General features: G+C 31.4%; 1 protein-coding gene across 1 annotated transcript; it reads left to right on the forward strand.

Annotated features, from left to right (window-relative positions):
* The first annotated feature begins 209 nt into the window (after nucleotides 1-209).
* Nucleotides 210-1,279, forward strand: LOC7493953 (auxin-induced protein 6B). The gene has a single exon (XM_002306881.4). It carries the CDS (start codon nucleotides 327-329, stop codon nucleotides 774-776), a length of 450 nt encoding a protein of 149 aa, XP_002306917.1. The 5' UTR covers nucleotides 210-326; the 3' UTR covers nucleotides 777-1,279.
* Nucleotides 1,280-20,359: the final 19,080 nt, after the last annotated feature.

The following is a 20,359-nucleotide window of genomic DNA, read 5'->3' on the forward strand; positions in this document are numbered from 1 at the left end:
AAAACCAAATTTTAAAGAATGCTTGCTGGTAAGCAAACACAACCTACACAACGACAGAGGCAAAATACACAGTGAGCACTGCAAAACGTACAGTTAAAATTGCTGCAACAACAGCAGACACAACCGAGTAATTATCTCAAAACCAAAGGGCACTTTCGAACTCAACTCTCTATAAAAAACCTTCTCCCTCCAACTGTCTAAGACCCCTAAACACTTTCTCTCGCCTTCAAAAATTAAAACCATACAGAAACAACTCAAAGCACTCCAAGCCCGAAACTACTGTATTTTCCTCCTGGTTTCCATCAAAATCTAAATTTTCTAGGAAAATGGCAGCTGGGCAAGCAAAATGCACCAAAATCCGCCACATAGTGAGGCTTCGCCAAATGCTAAGACGTTGGCGAAACAAGGCACGCATGTCAGCCAATCGCATACCATCAGACGTTCCAGCAGGACATGTGGCAGTCTGTGTAGGGACTAGTTGCCGGAGATTTGTGGTGCGAGCGACGTACTTGAACCACCCCATCTTTAAAAAGCTCCTGGTACAAGCCGAGGAAGAGTTTGGCTTTTCTAACCAAGGCCCATTAGTGATCCCGTGCGATGAGGCCGTTTTTGAGGAAGTGATTCGATACATTTCACGGTCTGAGAATGGAAAATCCGGCCGGTTTGTGAACCTTGAGGATTTGCAGAGATACTGCCACGTTGGTGTTAAAAATGCTAAGCTTGATTTTTGGACCGATTCAAGACCTTTGCTTCATGCTGACAAGACATTCTGGTAAGGTGAAAAGAAGGGCACGCCAAGAAAAAAATAAAGAGAGAAAAGAACCTCTGATTCTGACCCGGGGTACTCAGTCCGAGTCTGGGAAGCTCTCCACCGTAAATTTGGAAATAGAATATAGTTGCCGAGTTAAAAATTCATTTTGACTCGTTAGGTTTTCATGATCTGTTGGGCTTTGCTTACCTGTGTACAAAGAGGTGAGTTTGCTGGGTTTTCTTTCTTTCTTTCTTTCTTTCTTTTTTGTCTTGAGAAATTAATGGGACTGGTTGGAGAGTTACCGAGTCAAACTCCGGAGAACGCAAGGAGATGGCAAGATGGGGTGGGTGAGTCAACCACCGAGTCGTCCCGGGTTCTGAATCGGAGAGTAAGGAAACTACTGAAGACTCTTGAAATATTAGACAGAGAGACCAAGAAAAGAAGTGATTATTGACTGAGCCACTTTTGTAAATTCTGTTATTTATTGATTGATTAATGAAATAATATTGTAGAGATAAAATTTATTAATTTCAACATGCTTTGATTATTATGTATTAATCTTCACAATAATGGAATTACTAATTTCATTTCTTTTTAATTAATGCGCAGAAATAAAGAAAGATAAAAGTTCTTTAGTTGAAGAATTGAATTGCTGATGGCTTTTCTATTTACTTTATTAAAGAATAAATTTCATTTCTTTTATTATTTATGCCTTTTCTATTTACTTTATTAAAGAATTGAATTGCTAATGGCTATAGTTAGCTAATTTAAATTTATTAATGAGTCTTAGCTACTTTAGTATTTTCTATATTTTTTAAAAAAATCGAATGCAGACTTTTATTGTATGGGTGAAAAAATTTGAAAGGGTTGAATGTTTGGATATATATATTTTTATTATTATTAATATAAATATCTGAATTAACTTGCACATCTTTACTCGAATTTACTATCAGTAACTCTACCGTCATATATTATTCTGTAAAGGGTTTTTCAATCATGGTAGGCATTGTCGTGGGAGTTATAATTGGCATCAACCCACGTGAAAGAAAACGCATCATTGGCTTTGTTTCACCTGATTCAACTTTGTCTTCTTAACCCTTTAAATTATTGTGCTTGACTTCTCTGTGGGAAGATATTGCCATGGGACAAAACACTGCTTGAACTTGGAAAGATCTCTCTGTTGATTTGTTTTGGAGTCAAAAGTTAGGGCCATTAACCCATATTGCTATGAAGGAATCCCTATCTCATAGGCAGAAACAGCACATCTTTCTTCCACAGTTCCTGTTAGAAAGCTCCTCTGGTTACTGTTTGGAAATAGTAGAAATTAACGAGAACACAGAGAAAAGATTTCTTTTTTGTTTAGAAAATACAAAAAATCATACAGAAATGGTTCTGGAGATGAGTTTTTTTATATGTTTATGTTCTTTGTATTTTTAGACACTAACCAAACACATAATGTAACTGTGAAAGGTAATGTTATTGAATTCTGTTTCAAAATTACTTCCTAAGAACTTATATTTTAAAGGGAAGTGCGGGAATTTTATTAATATTAATAAAATACAAATAAAACACTGTAAGAATTTCATACATTGAACGAGCAATCGCTAAAAAATCTCAAGAACATTATAGTAACATAACTCAATTGTGTATTTTCTTCTTTTTCTTTTTGTTTCGTATCATTGCTTGATTATTAGTTAGTTGCTGTATTTTATTACAAGGTGTATTTATTTATCATCCAAACTCACTGTCGTAGAAGATAGTCAAGGAAAATGCCAAACCACTGTGCTGCCAGACAATTATAAATGACTCTTCTTTGTTGATCTTTGACTGTCTTCTTCCTTTCAAAGGGCGAATGCACAGAACCAAGAGGCTGCGGCTCCTCTTCCAATACAGCCCATATGGCCCTGGTTAAGAAATTAGAGGCATGTCAGTTTTCAATCAAGTAAATCCACTACCTTAAGGTGGGACAATCAAGCCAGTAACTTGGTCAAAAGCACTTAAATTACGGGTTAGCATTGTTTTCCCTGTTACGTGCTGCATTTGCATGTGAAAGAGCATCACGAATTCGAGTCATCTACACTAAACTGATCCACCACAGATAAAGGGCAATCTTCGTTACTTGAAAATGACAATTCAAATATACCATTTAACAAGACAAATTCCCTACTTGTAGTGTCCGACCCCTACAAAGTGGTGGATGTCTTCATCGGTGATCATTCACCTGCTTAAGCTCATTTAAGAGTGCGTTTGACAGTGTGGTAGCGGTTGCTTTTCAAATAGCTTTTCGTGCCGAAATACATGCCAATGATGTTTTTTCATTTTTTAAAAATCATTTTTGACATCAGCACATCAAAACGATTCAAAAAGTACAAACCGCACTCAATTTTAACAAAAAAAAAAATTAAAATTTGATAAAACACAGTTACAAACGCAATACCAAACGGTACCTAAGTCTAACTATAAGAGATCATACACTAAACTGATCCACCACTAAACTGATCCACCACAGATGAAGGGCAAACTTCGTTGAAAATGACAATTGAAATAATACCAATTAACAAGACAAATTCCCTAGCTACTTGTAGTGTCCGACCCCTACAAAGTGGTGGCTGTCTTCATCGGTGATCATTCACCTTAAGCTCATTTAAGTCTAACTATCAGAGATCTTTAAGGGATGCTTGATGATTTGTACTCGAAGAAGTACTAGAACCTGGAGTAGTGGGGAGCCGTCACTTTCTTGGAGTATTTTCAAGAGAGAAAATGGAGGTCAATTTGTAGTATAAATGGGCTTGGTTTTATTGCTTTGTGGTGGCCGAAATGGAGTCGAGTTCCCTGCTATAATAGTACTGTCCAGTGATAATAGAATCTGATTATGGTAGATTTTCTTTCATTTCAGCTCTAAAAGGAGGATGATTTCACATGGTTGGTTCAAGTGATGATTACAACGTGTCAGGTAGATATTTGATCAATGATATATTCTGCATTAAAAAGAAGAGCATTGCTTGTGTCTCTGCGCACCTTAAAATAATTTAAAGACAGAAATATGGACTGAAGACAAATTTCTCAATCCCATTTACAGTTATTCTGTTTTTTTGTTTTAAAAATATTTTTTAAAAAATTATTTTTTTTATTTTAAATTAATTTTTTTAAAGTGTTTTTATATCGTTTTGAATTTTTGATATGTTAATATTAAAAATAAATTTTAAAAAATAAAAAAAACATTATTTAAATATATTTCTAAATAAAAAATATTTTGAAAAATAAATATTAAATGAGCTTTTGTATTAAGACTATTTCTTACTTTTGTTTTCTTCTATGTACATATTGAAATCCTGTGGACTTGAATAATGAGGAGTTAATTATGAGTAGGTGTTGTGTTTTGAATATGATTATATATATGTTTTAGTTTTTAAAAATATAATAGTTTTTTTTAATACAAAAGGGATTAACACATAAAAATAACATAAAAAAACAAGCATGTACAACATAGAATTTTGTTGAACAGAATTATCATATAAAATTTCTAATTTAAAATTTTATTACTGAAGATTTTTTTTTGAAATAATTACCTTTATAAAAAGTTAACAACTCTTTCAATAAATTTAAAATTAACCCAAGTTAACTAGAAAATTTGAAAATAAAAAAAAAACAATAAAACTCTTAAACAAACTAGTTAATCCAAAAATAAAAAGTGAAAATCAACTGATAGCCTCAACACGCCTCCTTTATAAAACTGGGAACATTCAAGTAAAATCTAAATATAATTCAACAATCATATAAAAAATTACAAGTTTTTTTTATTAAATCGATCATTCTGCACAACCCAAGCTTTTTCTTAGGCTTGGCCTATTCCATCTATTCATAAATACTCTTACAAATTATCCACACAACTCAAATATGATAAATCTAGAACTGACTTATCGGAACCAGCTGCATCATTGTTATTCGTTGGCTTTCGAAATAATCAATGGTTTTTCTCTAAACTCTGAATTCTTGTAATAATTTAGAACACGACATGGTATAATTGGGATTTGGAAAAACCCAATTGATGTTTTAAGAGAACAATATCCAACATAAGTCAATGGTTAACGTATTGGTTTTCAAACACTAATCACTGAGTTGAACGGCACTGAAAACCAGTGAGTAGTGAGTAGTGAGTAGAGAATTTCTTTCCCAGTAATGATTAACGAGGCCTTTCCCTTGGGCCGAAAACAATACTCGATTGAGCCCAATATAAACAGAAGCTGGGCCTTTGTTCCTGGTACTCGCGATTGTACAATGAGATAGGCTTCAAATAAGCCTAATTAAAGCATCCAAGGACCTGGCTAAAATAATAAATAAAAAATTTAACGCCTACTTGGCATGTTGAGCAGTCATTATAAAACCAGGGACGCATCTAGTCACTAGTCATTAGGGGTAATTATTTTCAGCTTTACTTGATTTTTATTTATAAAAAATAATCAAACTAAAATTTTATAAAATATATAAAAAAAAACTGAAACCGGTTCAAACCAACATGTTTTGGTTCGGTTCGGTTTTTTATATTAAAAACCAAAACCCAATCGACCAGTTTTGGTTCTGTTTGGTTTGATTTCTGTTCAGTTTCAGTTTAATTTGATTTTTTCAGTTCGAATCGATTTTTCGGTTTCAAGCTTACGAAACCAAACCGAACCAAATATTTTTTTAACTATTTTAATTAGATTTTTTTATGATTCAATTTTCTCAGTTATTTTTTTTAGTTTTTTTTGTTTAATTAATATTTTGGTTTTTTTGTTCAACCCTTCTAATGGGCTTGTCATTTTTTCATTCTTCTATTTTAGAGAATCTTGAAAGCCCAGCCCCAGAAACTTGGAGATGTATAGCCCACTGGACTTGACCAGTTGAGTTTGTTCTAGCCAGGCAGTTCGATTTTCGAAGCTTCACGGATGGGCCTAACTCTGTGTGATGGAGAAGGTGGGCCCGGGGGGGTGGGGGCGGCAATAACATTGAGCATGATAACCCCATCATTGAATTGTCAGGTCGCACGCCTGAATCGTTAATTAAGCAGTGATCTAGTCCAAGTTCTCGAGGATGGATGGAGTTTCCCCCCCTACTTTAGTAACAACGCTAGACACATATGAAAATTTTGAATTTTTTCTTTTAAAAAAAAAATAATTTTTTAATATTTTTAAATCATTTTAATATATTAATATAAAAAAAATTTTAATAAAATAAAAAAAAAAATTAATACATTCCTAAATAAAAAGACCTTGAATAACAATCACGACCACACGTTTAATTTTATTATGTTTTCTAATCATTTTGAAGATTTGATATCAAAATAATTTTTTAAAAATCAAAAATATATTAATTTAATATATTTCTAAGTAAAAACAACCGTTATGTTTGATTTTTAAAGTGTTTTTTGTTCTGAAAAATATTAGAATAATTTTTTTAAAATTTTTTAAAATATATTTTTGATATTAAAACATCAAAATGATCTAAAAATATCAAAAAATATTAATTTAAAATTAAAAAAATAAAAATATAATTTTTAAAAAATATTTTAGAACACAAAAATAACACATGCCATTAAAAAACATGAGAATAAGGTATTGACAACGTTGCCTGGTGTCGGAGATCTAAGGCCACCAGACTGTCAACAAACCCTTCTTCCCAATAGAAATACAATTTAAGTGAACAGAACCCCTCTCTGGGCCAGTGCGGACTTGAGCTGTAAAATTAGTTAGATCTGGACCTGATACTGATCGTAGAAACGTCCATTAAACGCATCCACACGTGATACTGATAATAGAAACGTCCATTAACTTACGTGGGGACTCCAAGGACAAAAGACGCACGCATTAAATGCATTAAATAGCTGAGGACATTAATTTTCCTCGAAAAATGTTATAGTCGTTAACACTTTACGTCTTCCAAGATTCATAATTCAAACGACTTTTGCACTAATCTTGACCACTCTTAACGTGGTTCAAAATTGATAAACACGTCTCGTGGGGACTATAAAAACAAAACATGCATGCATTAAATCAATAAATAAAATATACGCTACTTGATCGCTGGCTGTTTAATAGCATGTCTGGGAGTATGATTTTAATTGTTTTTTAAAATGTTTTTTATATTTAAAATATATTAAAATAATATTTTTTTATTTTTAAAAAAATTACTTTTAAAATTAACACATTAAAATTATTCAAAACATATTAAAAAAATTAATTTTTAATAAAAATTGACTCGCATTTCCTAATGATACCTAAGAATCAGTCTTGTTATCGTCATCAACGTTACACCACCGCTCATAAAATACATGGCCTCTCTAAACTTGTTTCATCGAGTAGTTCAACTGTAAATGACGAACATATTAATTATTACGCTATTTGTATGAACACGCTCGCATGAATTCAAAGCAAATAAGTCATCTTGACTGTATCTATCTTAACCTAAACAATCATCCCTTTTAAACTCTAAAAATACATAACACAATTTCTAAGTTTTTTTATTTCAAGTATTGAAGACTCTTCTAATGGTAATCCTAGCATGGGATTTATTTTGGTACATGCTATTTAAATTCAACGTTCTCATGCTTCTATACACGAAAAATAATTTAATTAGAGATATTGACAGTATTTTTTATCATGAACTAATAAATAAAGTATTCTTGATTTAGAAGCTTGTTAATATTTTTTTTTATACATCCCTTAATATTTTAAATTCTAGTTTACTATAATTTTAATAATAAAATAATTCTACAAATAATATCTTGATTATTATAAATAAAAAACTTGATCCATCTTGTAAGTTTTTTTTTTTTTTGAACATCATCGCATGCCTATAGGCTATAAGCACACGCAGTCTCCAAGATTGCTGACCAGAACAGGCCAGGCCGTGCATGACAGCCCCCTAACTACTGTAACTTCCATGTACAAAACAACAAACGAGAAGGTTATGATTAAGAGGCATACCTCTTTAGGTCACTTTGAACAGGACGAGTCTGGATTCTGCATATACTAACCGAGAAAAAAAATATACAATGGACCAGTGGATCACTGTACATTCGTGACATCAAGCAATGGGTTGCTGGTTTCGCCCCTCTCTCTCTTGGAGTCCTACTCCCTAATAAAACAGCAAAGATTTTTTTTTAAAAAATTTGTTAATTAGATTGGTTGTGACAGAGCTCGGAGTTTTGGCTCGAGCTTGCCATGGATGATGTGATGATTGTCCGTACATTTCTAAAAATGAATTTTCTTACATCATTTTTTAACCCTTCAACTACCAAATCTCCGACTAAAGTATGTAAAGACAAAGAGTAGTTACTGTAGTATTATTAAGAAAAACTCTATGCTGTTTTCGACATCATTATAAATTTGTGATCACGTTAATGCTTTACTCATCAGTATCCTTTTTTTTTTTTTTTTCTGGCTTGTAAATTGGGCTGGAAAACTAGGGTTAGTTTCCCTTAGACACACCTAAAAGAGGATTGAAATTCCACTACTTATCTTTAGTGATAATGGGAAAGATCAATTAAAGTGAAAGACAGCCATTATAAGATGTTTACTTTATCAACTTTTTTTTTTCTTGGCTCTTTATCAATAAAGGAATGCTAAAGTATGCATGATTAGTTGATTACAATGTGCTCTAAATAGCACATTGTAATGTCTCTCCTCCTTAGTTTTAAAATCCGGTCGATCCAGAATTGCAACCGGGCCGAGTTTAAAAAAAAATAGAGAAATTAAAATCTCAGATGACTCAGTAAAACCCGGTCAAAAACCCATTAATTTTTTTTACTAAAACGACGTCGTTTTGATTTTAAAAAAAAAAATTGACCTGATCAAAACCTAGGTCTTGGACCGGACCGGGTTTAAAAATTATGCTTCTCTCTATCTTTTTTTTTTTTTTTGGAAAATCATTATAGAAACATGTTTGTTTTTATACTCTCAATCAAACACGTTTTGTTCTTTTACATATCAATCATTTCTATTCCATTCCACTAACTGGACACAAGTTAAAATAATGATTTCTTCACAAAACAATGGTTGGATTGTTCATTACTCAATTCTCAAGCATAGAAATGGTTATGAGAACATGCTTATTCCAATTTACTCCACACTACCCATTAATGTTCCTTTTCTTCTTTCTGTGTGTATTTCTTTAATTAATTTTATTTTTTTCAAAAACACAACTTGAAATGTAAAAAGAAACAGGTAAGAAAAGGGCAACAAAACGAGAAATGAAGTGATAGCAGTGAAAGAAGCCTACGCTCGGCGCTAAAAAGGGAAAGTCTTCCTCGTCGAAGATAGGGTCCGTCAGGAAGAGCATGCTGGCTACGAGCCCCTTAATATCCTTTACGTCACAATGGGCCCTCGTTGAAACACATACTATGCCATAAATGAGGAGCTGGGTCCTCTGCTACCTTGCATCATGCTTGGTTACCGTCAAATCACTATTACCTTAAAACACACACAAAAATAAATAAATAATACCAAGCCCTCCTTAGATTTATTTTTTTTCATGGTCATGGTTTTGTTAAGGTAGGTTTCGTCTGCCAAGACTGTCCCTTCTTGGTAGAATCTAGGAAAATTATTTGGTGTTTTTTTTATAAATCAATTTAAATTATTTTTATATAAAAATGAGTTTTAACTTAAATTAAAAGGTTGTTAAAAAATGGAATCAAACTTTAAATTTAATAAAAAAATATATTTGTAATTCTTAATTTATTGATTATAACTTATCAGTAGGTTACACCATTTTTTTTAAAAGAATTGCTTTCAATTAATTTATTTATTAAATATAGTTTTAAGTTTTAACTAAACTATTCTTGTTATAAACCGTTTATACATGAAGATAATTTATTATGACACGAAATAAACAAAATTAATTTTTTTATATAAACTATATCAATCGGTATATCATCTGCAATATAATATATTGCTCAGGCAACAAAATATCTCACTTTCTTCTTTTTTCTTGAGTAAATATCTTGTCATCCCTGACCTCTCGCAGTAAAAAGGAAAATTACATTCCTTTTTTTCTTTCTTTCTGGTGGTGTTAATAGCTAAACGTGGCACATTGCAATGTCAACATGTAACATAAGACAACAAGAAGCTAATATGATGATCATCATGACCAGCATATGGTCCTAACTGGGAAAAGGGAACGAAAAATGATGATAGCCATGGAGGGAAGTGGAGGAGAAGTGGAGGTGTGGGCTGGCTAGGAGAAGTACCGATGGCAGATCAGAATCCAAAGAGAAAAAAAACTCTCCTCTGTGCTATAAAGGTGCACAGGAGATGGCGTGAAGCTGTGACCTGTGGAGATGTGGGCCCTTGAATGGTATAATTTGGTTCCATTTCTTCTATTCCACCCTGTAAGAATCCTTTCGTGCCCAGAAAGCAAATTTATGTTGAAAATTCCCACGAAGATATATAATATGTAATGTTAAATGTGGGGCTCCATGTTACTCATCATTCTCGTCCACTACTGACTGCCCTTTTTGGATACAATGGAAGTCAGTATCACTTGCGACTGATATGATGTGTCTGTTTTTGTGTGTTGAGTTTTTTTTAAATAAAATTAATTTAATTTATTTCAAATTATTTTTAGATTATTTTCATATACTAATATTAAAAATTATTATTTTAATATATTTTTAAACAAAATAACATTTTTTAAAAAAATAACTACTACTAAATTTTCAAACCACCCTTTCATTGTAGAGCTAGCTAGCTAGCGGTGGCGATGGTGGATTGTGTCCTTCTTTCCATTAAATTTAGCATCAATTGTCAGGGACCTTTAGGCCTAGTCATACTAGCTAGGCCAATGGACACTCTAATTCAAACAGACCGTCCTTCATAAATATGTGAGGAGAAAGATTATCTAGTTCAGAACATCTGGGCTCTTTTCTTTTCTCTTCGATCGAAATGGAAAAGGGGGTAATTGCAGATCAACGACAGCTTTTAACAATATCGATCTCTCTCTTCAAAAAATAATTTCGAGATCCAATCGAATCGTTTCGAAAAATGTTTCACTTTTGATTTGCAAAATTGAAAGTTTTAATACTGTTTTCCACCTTTTCACATCACATGAAGTCATGAACACACGTTAAACTAGCAAAGTTATTTTCTGCATTGTATCGTGGTGTGGTTAGAAATGCTGGTATTGTTATAATTTTAAAAATTATTTCGTATTTGTTGTTTAACCAGATTTACATTTTAAATTATGATAAAAAACTTGAATTTACAAAAAAATTACAATTTTAAACCATAACCACAAAACTATTATAATGTTAATCACTTACTAATCTCTACTTTCAATAGCGAGTTAGCAAATTAATGTCCGGTTATTAGCGTGCTTGCATACTAGAGACAGGATTTAACCCAGCTTTTTTAAAAAGGGAATTCAATCACCCACCAATCTACTTGCGTGGCGATGTTTAAACTATAGAACACAAATAGACAACCTTAGCCACTTGTTAACTAATCCCTGCCTTGTAAGGAGATGCTGTCACTCTAGCTGGCAAGGTGGAATTTTTCTTCGTAAACAGGTGTTTATGAGGAACCATTTGTTTTCTTTCCTCTATCCTTTTCTCTCTGCAGCTCGAATATATTTTAACAAATAACAAAACTTGCTTGACAGTTCGAGATTATTTTTTTAAACCAGCATTTTGCTCAATTAGATACCCAATGAGTAAAAACATTTTCAATCGAGTCCCTCTCGTTCCATGCAGTGATAAAAACAGCCTATTAAAGAGAACCTTACATTTTCTGTTAATATTGGGAATTATTGTAAATCAAGAATCGACCGACAAAAAAAAAGTGGTTTAATTGATAATTGGTACATGTATAATTGAGGATTAATCCGAATTTTTTTGTGTGTGTGTGGTTATTGTCAAGTGTGAATTGATATCGGTGCCGAATTGTCCAAGCCATTATGATAGCTCCATTCAAATTATTAAAGACTTGATTACAGAGTATTAACAGGGGTAAAGTTATGCAAAATTCACATGATTTATGACTATAATATGATGGGAATAAGGATATTAACACTTGATGACATGTTCTTTAAAATATGAGCACCAATAATTAAATTTATTGTTGCAGGAAAATGACATAGCGCCTAATACCTAATACGGCCTGTAGCTAGCAAGGGTGGGTCAGATTAGCGACAGCCATACGGGTATGATAAGACTAAACTTGTTCATAAGGACGCAAAACTCAGGTATGTGAGTGAAAATTATGTCTTTCAGTTTCTATAATGGAGAAAGTTAGCAAATTATTATCGGATGATTTTGATGATTAGCGTGTTTATGCCTATTCAAATCAGGTTGTTAGCTTGTAATCTCTGCGCCATGGCTTGAGGTGAAGATCCATTGGTAGTGTCATTTCGAAGTCGTGGGATTGGAGCTTCTGTTGTGATATATTTTCAAAAATACATTCAACAACCAGTGATAAAAAGCTAATCTTCATACCATATTAAGCTAGGCCATTGTTTCGCGAGCTTGACGTGTCTTGTTTATGTGGAAGAAAAGGCCAGATGAGATGGGGAAATATCACTGCACGCATGAGATAATTGCATAAAAAATGTAATCGGGACGCCAATTCACAGTTTATCTTTTACAGCAAATGGTTTGCGATTTCTTGGCGGTGGCTCAAGTGGTTAGGTTTCTTTCTAATACTAAAAAATGCAAGTTGTTACTAAAAGATGTGGGTGTGGGAGGTTAGGTTCGCTTAATATATAATCTGGGAAAGGATTTAAGCTAATGTTGACATGGTTGTTATTATAATTATAAAACTTAATCTAATTTAAAATTCGGGATTGTGGATTCAATGAGTTAATTTGTATGTCAGTGAATTAAATCAACTTTTATGTTTTTTTTTTAATATCCAAAATAACATTGTTATTATAAAAATAATTGTTGAATTTCCAAGTTAGATTAAAGGTTACCGATTAAGCCGAGTCCGGTCTTGTAAGTGTGCCTTTAGCTATAGTTTTTGTTGTAAATTAAATAATTGTTGAATTTCCAAGTTTTTGCTATAGTTTTTGTTGTAAGTGTGCCTTTTGCTATAGTTTTACTAAAATAATATTTTTTATTTTTTAAAATTATTTTTGACATCAGTATGATAAAAATAATATGAAAATATATAAAAAAATATAATTAATTTGAAACAAAGAAAAAAAAATTAATTTTTTTCAAAAAGGCTTTCGAAACACAATAACAAACAATTGTTAAAATATTTTTATGTAAATCATACTCCAAATGTTTTTAATTTAATTTTATAACCTCTAGTTTTAGTCTAAAAACTTTGGTAATTACATTGCCTTTAGAGAGACAGAGAGAGAAAAAACCTAATTCATAAACCTAAACAAAAGTATTTTTAAGGTTGGTCTCCAGATAAAAAAAAAGCAGAGGATATAGAAGGTTTTATGAAAATTGTGGTGTCTAGAATGGTAAACCGGGTTTTAATTTAGGATATTTGGTTACAAAACATGATGTGTTTTATGTTTACATGTTGGGTTTCTCTGGGCCTTTTGAGCAGAAGGCTTGATTACGTTGTTTGTCCTTAGCGGCAGGTGAAGGCTTCTTCTTCTTCATCTTCTCCTGCCGACGCTTGTCGGTTTCGATAACTAAGGACATAGGTTTTATGAAACGTGGTCGCTCTCTTTCGAGTGTATTGTCTAGTGAGTGGTCCCTGCTTGGTGTAAAGGCTAATATAGCAGAACACGCCTTTTAACTGCCCTTGGATTCTGTTCCCTCGGACCGTCAGCTGGATACTGTGCTAGATTTTTTTTAAAAATGTTTTTTTATTAAAAATACATTAAATAATATTTTTTATTTTTTAAAATTTATTTTCGACATCAAAATAATTTTAAAATGTTAAAAAAAAATAATTTATAAAAAAAACTAAAAAAAACACGAGAATAAACAAGCTTTTAGCATCGTCTGTTTGAGACGGTTCTGGCTGCCTTTTACGGCCATTGTCATCCTCGACGCACCACTCGTCGGTCAGGTCATTGAAGTTCATGACGGGGTTTGGCTATCTTATGTACACAAATTATATAACAAGAATCTCATCTAATTTTATAAAATGCAATAAATTAAAAGGTTTTATAATTAATATTACTACTACTAGGTGGGGTAGTCATGCCAGCTATGCCTACGAGGCTAGTGTTCGCACACACAAGTAGGATTCACTAGTATGCGTGGCAGTGTGGGTGCTGGGACCTGGGTAACATAAAACTCAGATGAGAATAAGAGTGGGTGGCAGTTTTGCTTTCGATTTGAAGTGCGATTAAAATACAATAAAAAATATTTATTCAATATTTATTTTAATCCAACTATATCTTTGTTTGTATTATTAAATATTCATTAAATCAAGGATGTTAATTTCAGCTTTAACTCTTTATATTTATTTGAACCAGCCCTGATAAATGGATTTTTTTTGTAGTTATTTAATTTTATGGGTGATAGAAGTAATACGAGCTTAACTGGATATATTATTCTATTTTATATTGAACAATAAATAATATTTAGATAGATTGTATTTAAGATTTGATGATTAGAATGTAAATATTTAAATTTCTGATTAATTAGTTAATAAATGAAGAAGGAGGGGGGCAGGGACAGGGGCAGGGGCAGGGAGAGTTAGAACTCTTCTATACTGTCGAGGTTAGAAAAGCTTTCTCAATTCTCAGGTCCGTTCTCCACATCGAACTATCTTTTCTTGAATCTGCCACCAAAAACGACGCTATAACGCTAGAATCACATCCATCCCAAGGATTGAAGCTGCTGATGGTCGAGATTTCTGCGCACAAAAAATAAAACCACGCCCCTTCAAATTTTCTAGACGAGTTTCTCAAGGTGTATGATAATTTGTTTTACCAATAAAGCATGTCAGGTTCACCTTTCTTTTATAAATAATATCATTGTGTTGGCAATTAAGGTGAAAAGGCACTGTTCTTCACCACATCACTTTGTTGAAAACTTGCCATTTAAGGCATTCGACATCTCAAATAGCCTTGTCCTTTGCGTGTTCAAGCAGGTTCCCGTGAAAAAATATGTGGCCAGATTCATAGCATGATTCCTTCTGCTGTCGAAATCTGTTAAATCGATCCTTATAATTTAATCTCGGACACAACAATCCTCGCATTTTCGACTTTTAGCCGTACATGGTCACTCGTTCATCTCATGCTGAATATATCCCTTCTACATGCTGTGACGTGTACATGTACAAGGGAGTGAAGGGATCGATCAAATGCGAAAACCAACCGCAAATTAAAGTTCGAAGAGTGAATTACCAATTAATCAATTTTGAAAACCTCGAGGGACCAGAGGATGAAGGCAGAGTATTAGAAGTATCTTTTTCATTTTTATTATACCTGTTCCAGCATATCAATTCAATACCCCGATAATTTACAGCTTGGCTCATGCCGAATTTTAATTTTAAATTATTTTTATATTAACCTAGTTAAACTCATTTAAGTTAATATGGTGAAATGTTTTTATAAAAAAATTAAAATAATTTTTTTTTAACAAAAGTAACATAATTGACTTAATCTGAACCATCTACTGATTTAATATTTCAAATTATAAATTAGATAAAAATCATAACTGGACATCTAGTCTGCTATGTGTTTGTAATTGTAGTGTAGGGTATTTTTTAAAATAGTTTTTTTTTATTTAAAATACATTAAAATAATTTTTTTGTTTTTTTAATATTAATACATTAAAATTATAAAAAATACTAAAAAATATTAAGAAAACAGTTTCAATTTTAACTCCTGAACACTCATGTGATCTTTGTGGCTGAGAGAATAAAAAACAATTACGGTGTCCTAGCACGTTAAAGAATCTAATGTTGCAAATATCGCGGTTGTGATTGGTCAGGTTGTCTAATCTTGATGATCTGGTGTCTTGTGATTGGCCTGTACGAATTTATTTTCCAGCTCATCTGTAGCAGCGAAAAGGACAATTAAATTAGTAATTCATCGTCCATCGTCACGCCTTTGCCGCCAATTGAAGCCGAGAATCAACCGTGTTGGCCAGTCACAGCCGTTTCTTTATATATATATATATATATAAAAGAATTGAGGAGGTAAGAAAGGGAGTCGATGCACCGTCAAATTAAAAAATCAGAGAGGAGCAGTGGCTGGCAACTGAAGCAATGGTCAGGTCGAGGACAGAGTCTTGACTTTGGGAACCTAGGAGTTTTCAAGACACTGTGTAGACATCTCATCAAACAGTTGTTGTACTGTACAGCAGTTGTATCTGTATGCTTTGATGCTCTTGATGGATGCTGCGCCACAGCACCATGCACTGGCATCAAACAGATGAATTTTTTTTTAAGTATGTATTTAATAACATGTTTGAAGATAATTTTTTAAAATAATTTGTATTTGAAAAAAATATTAAAATTCCATCAAAATCATTGAAATTTATTAAAAAATAATTTCAATAATTTTTAATCCAGACATTGTAAAACAAAAGTGTATAGAAATATATTAAACCAGTGAACAAATATATTTAATTTATTATTATAAAGTCATGCTAAATTAAAGATCTCCAACAAAAACTTAAATTTTATACGTGTAGAATCATAAATATACAAAAATATAACCAATGACAAGCATGTTTTTAATATAAAAAATAATAATAGAATTCTAGCAAACAGATTAAATATATAATTAAATTTGCAATTGATATTAATTCAAAGTTTAAAATTGAAAAAAAAAACATAAATAGTTAAAATTAATAATAAGTAATTATTTAAAACTGTACAATTAAGAATATAATTAAAACTGTACTTGATTAATATTCTAAGATAGAAAGGACGTATAAAAGAAAAGAAGCAGACATATTTGGTTAGAAAAACAAAGAAATAAACATAATAATTTAAAAATAAATTTATGTCATTTTAAATTATGTTTTTTCTATTTTTATTTTTCCATCTCTCAAAATAGGAATCAGACACTGCCTAATTGTATTAGACATTGCATTCGCGTATTCACCGAGAACTTGGCTAAAAAAACTAGAGATTCACTATAAATTATGGTCATTGAGCCTTACTGGTATAGAAAATAAATTAGTCAAGCTGCCTGCATAATTTATATTGATGTGATCCCTTCTTTATCAGGAAAAATAAAAAGCCCTGAGAAGAAGAGGCTTTGACAAAGTCACAAAGATAAATAATTCTGCCCACTGCATTTGTTGCTTTCGGTATCCAGAAAAGATTGCTGGGTTACCGAAGGAGAGCTCCAAGGCTGCTTAATAACGCATTTAGAACTGTGATAGGGATTTTTTTTTTGAAGTGTTTTTATTTTGAAATATATTAAAATAATATTATTTTATATTTTAAAATATATTTTTAATACCAGTATATCAAAACGATAAAATATCATAAAAAAATTAATTTTAAACAATTTTCCTCTTTAAAATTTGGTGAAATAATAGTTCCACCACACACCCAAACACCTTCTAGATATTATAATAGGTAGAAAGAGACCCTCTAACTCTTAGAAAACGACTTGGATAACCCATCTATTTCCACGCATTCATAATTTCGAACTTGAAATATTCCCCAGGACGAAGAAAACTCCAAAATCCATAAATAATAGCAACAAACTCGAATTATCATCACTTAACTATCACACATAATTGAATTGTGAAAGTAACGCTACAAGAAATAATAATAAAAAAATTCGACAAAGGGAAATAATGATCCCTTTATCAGGAGTCATTGTCCATTGTTTTCTGGGCTCCCCTGCAAACCGCATGGGTGGTGTTGACAACATTAGCACTGAATATCGGCTGCTAGCTAGACTCCAGTGGTAAATAAATAAGGTGACTGTTGTCACTCTTGGTACCTTCCTGCTTCGGCTTCGATTATCACTGTGGTTGAATTGTGCTTTGTCTCCATCGTAGTTTTGATCACGTTTGGTTAAAACTCATCTACCATAAATTTATATGAATTTCAATAATAATAAAAAAGAATTCTTCAGCGTTAGTTAAGAAAAAACAATAATCTATAGTCTTTTTTTAAGCATGTATTTTTTAAAACGTAATTATAAATAAAAACTATCATGAAACCTAAACACAGGGTTCATCACCTCACCTAAACACAGGCTCGATGGAAAAAACAATGGAGAAAATACCAGTGGCAGGCGAAGAGCCTAATATTCCACGCCAACCTTGTTTAAATTCATTTACTAAAGAATGGTAGAGCTTTGAATTCATGATGAGAAGAACGCTGTCTGCTTAAAATGTCCGCGTAGAAATACGTGCGGACATGTGCTGAAATAGAATAACATAATTTCCATGCATTCTCGTGCGTGTGACCAATCCATGAACGCACAATGGCCTTGTGTTTTTGCTATTTCACTTGAAACTACTACAATTTTAAAATTCAATGGAGTATGTGATTCAATTTGCTCAATTGGGAAATAAAAAAATTGATTTTTATTAAAATATCTGATATTGATTTAAAAACTACAATTACATTGACATGGTTTTTTTTTATACAACTTGTGCCAAGCATCGAGCAAAATGGCGGCCGGCAGGGCTACTTTGTCTCACATTAATTCCCTTTTATTAATTAAAATTATTAAAACCGACTCAACTCGAATTAAAATTCAAATCATAAATTAAATGAGTTAACATAAATCAAAATCAAAATTATATTATTTTAAATTTTTATTTAAAAACATTAAATTAGAAATTCTACCAAATCACAAATTAAATGGCCGGGTTAACAGTATCGAGCCGAGTCAATTCTAAATTGATTTAAAAAAAACTTAATCTAAACCGGCTGGGTGTTGAATTAACTCTCGGTTTGATAACAATGTTATTAATTGTTTTCACTTTTGTTTGCCTTCTTCAGCCACTCTTTTAAAAAATAAAATAAACAATATTTACTCCACTAACATTAATTCATTTCATTAATTTAAGCTGGCCAGAGCGATGGCATTGGAGTTAAGGCACAGTAATGGGTTTGCCTGGTCAAGAGATTAGGCAGATTTATTGATTATCCTACAGATTAGGCAGCTACTACAGATATTATATTTTAAAATTTAATTTAAAATTTTAAATTAAATTAATTTTTTAACATGATATTAAAATCTTAATGACCAAACAGTTATGAATTCAAATATTATTATTTTTATTTATTTGACAACACAAGTTACCATGAGTTTGTGAAAATTTCAAGTACAACAAACTTTTATTTTAAAAATTATATTAATATAAATTACAGTTTAAATCCATTATCCCCTGTAATCTCCATAATTCAACATCTCACAAAAATTTCCTCAAAAGGCTAAATTACATTCCGCAACACAGCAATCTCTTCCTGTCAAGCAATGTAATAAAAAAAGATTAAAGGTGTAATCACTGATGAACGGCTGAGATCTCTTGACTGGCGGTGATAACAATGGAAGCACAGCACATGGTGTGGCCACTACACTTTAAAAGATTATGAGCTGTGACGGTGGTCCAAAGTCGTAACACAGATAACAGAAGAATACACACTACACGCTCACTTTCCTAATATCGGATCCAGCTCATCATTTTTGCTTCTTGCATAAGCCTACAGGAATTAAATTGGAAAAACAATCCTATAAATACATCAAGTTAAATATACATTACACCCTGTCCGTCGTGATTGTTGAAGTTATCTTCTTCTTTTTATGTATTAATTTTGTATAATTAATATGTGAAAAAAACTTAAATTCTTTTTAATATAATAATATATTAAAAAACTATTTAATAGTGTGATAACTTTTGATTTTTACCCAACTATAGATAAAAAAATCATTTGATTTTTAAATAATTTCTATTTTTTATACTGGACCTCGTATGTAATTGCTTTTAAAATCTTTATTTTATAAAAATTAAAATAACTTACTTTTTATTTATGGAGATTTTTATTTATTTATTTTGTATGTAAAAATTTACCTTATAATAATTTAAACCAATTCTAATTTTTAAAAGTCATAAATAAAATTATGTTTCTTAAATCTAATTTAAAAAAAAATTATAATTATAAAAGCTACCACCACGATGCTAAAAACACATTAAATTAATTAATACAAGAAATTGCGGTGTGTTTTTAATAATATATTAAAAAAATATAATTTTAATTGATGGACAAACTAATATCTTAAAGTTTAATTTCAATAAAAAATAATCTCTATCATCGAATAAATAAAGAAAATTGATATTATTACTTGTCTCAAAATAATTATCTAATTAAACCTTCGGTTAAAATATTTTATAACACACACTTTAATTAAAGCTAATTTAGTAAGAGATTTACAATAGGAAAATAAGTATTATAAAGAAGTATGATTAATAGAGGGTCATGGATATATGAATTAATGTTATTTTTATTTATGTAAAAATGTTAAATATGACAAATAAAAGAAAAATCTATTTAAGATAAAATTAAAATAACTTGTACAAGACAACTTCGTCAACAAAAAAAGAGAGTAGGAGGATGCCACCGCCGATTTTTAATTTTCGAGGGGCAAATTCGTCAAGAGGAAGCACGCATGCCACTTTCAAGATTGCAATAAAAAAAAAACAATTTCATTAATTGTTTTTTTTTTAAAATAAAATTA

The sequence above is a fragment of the Populus trichocarpa genome, chromosome 5 (genome assembly GCF_000002775.5).
Source record: "Populus trichocarpa isolate Nisqually-1 chromosome 5, P.trichocarpa_v4.1, whole genome shotgun sequence".
In the NCBI taxonomy this organism is placed as follows: domain Eukaryota; kingdom Viridiplantae; phylum Streptophyta; class Magnoliopsida; order Malpighiales; family Salicaceae; genus Populus; species Populus trichocarpa.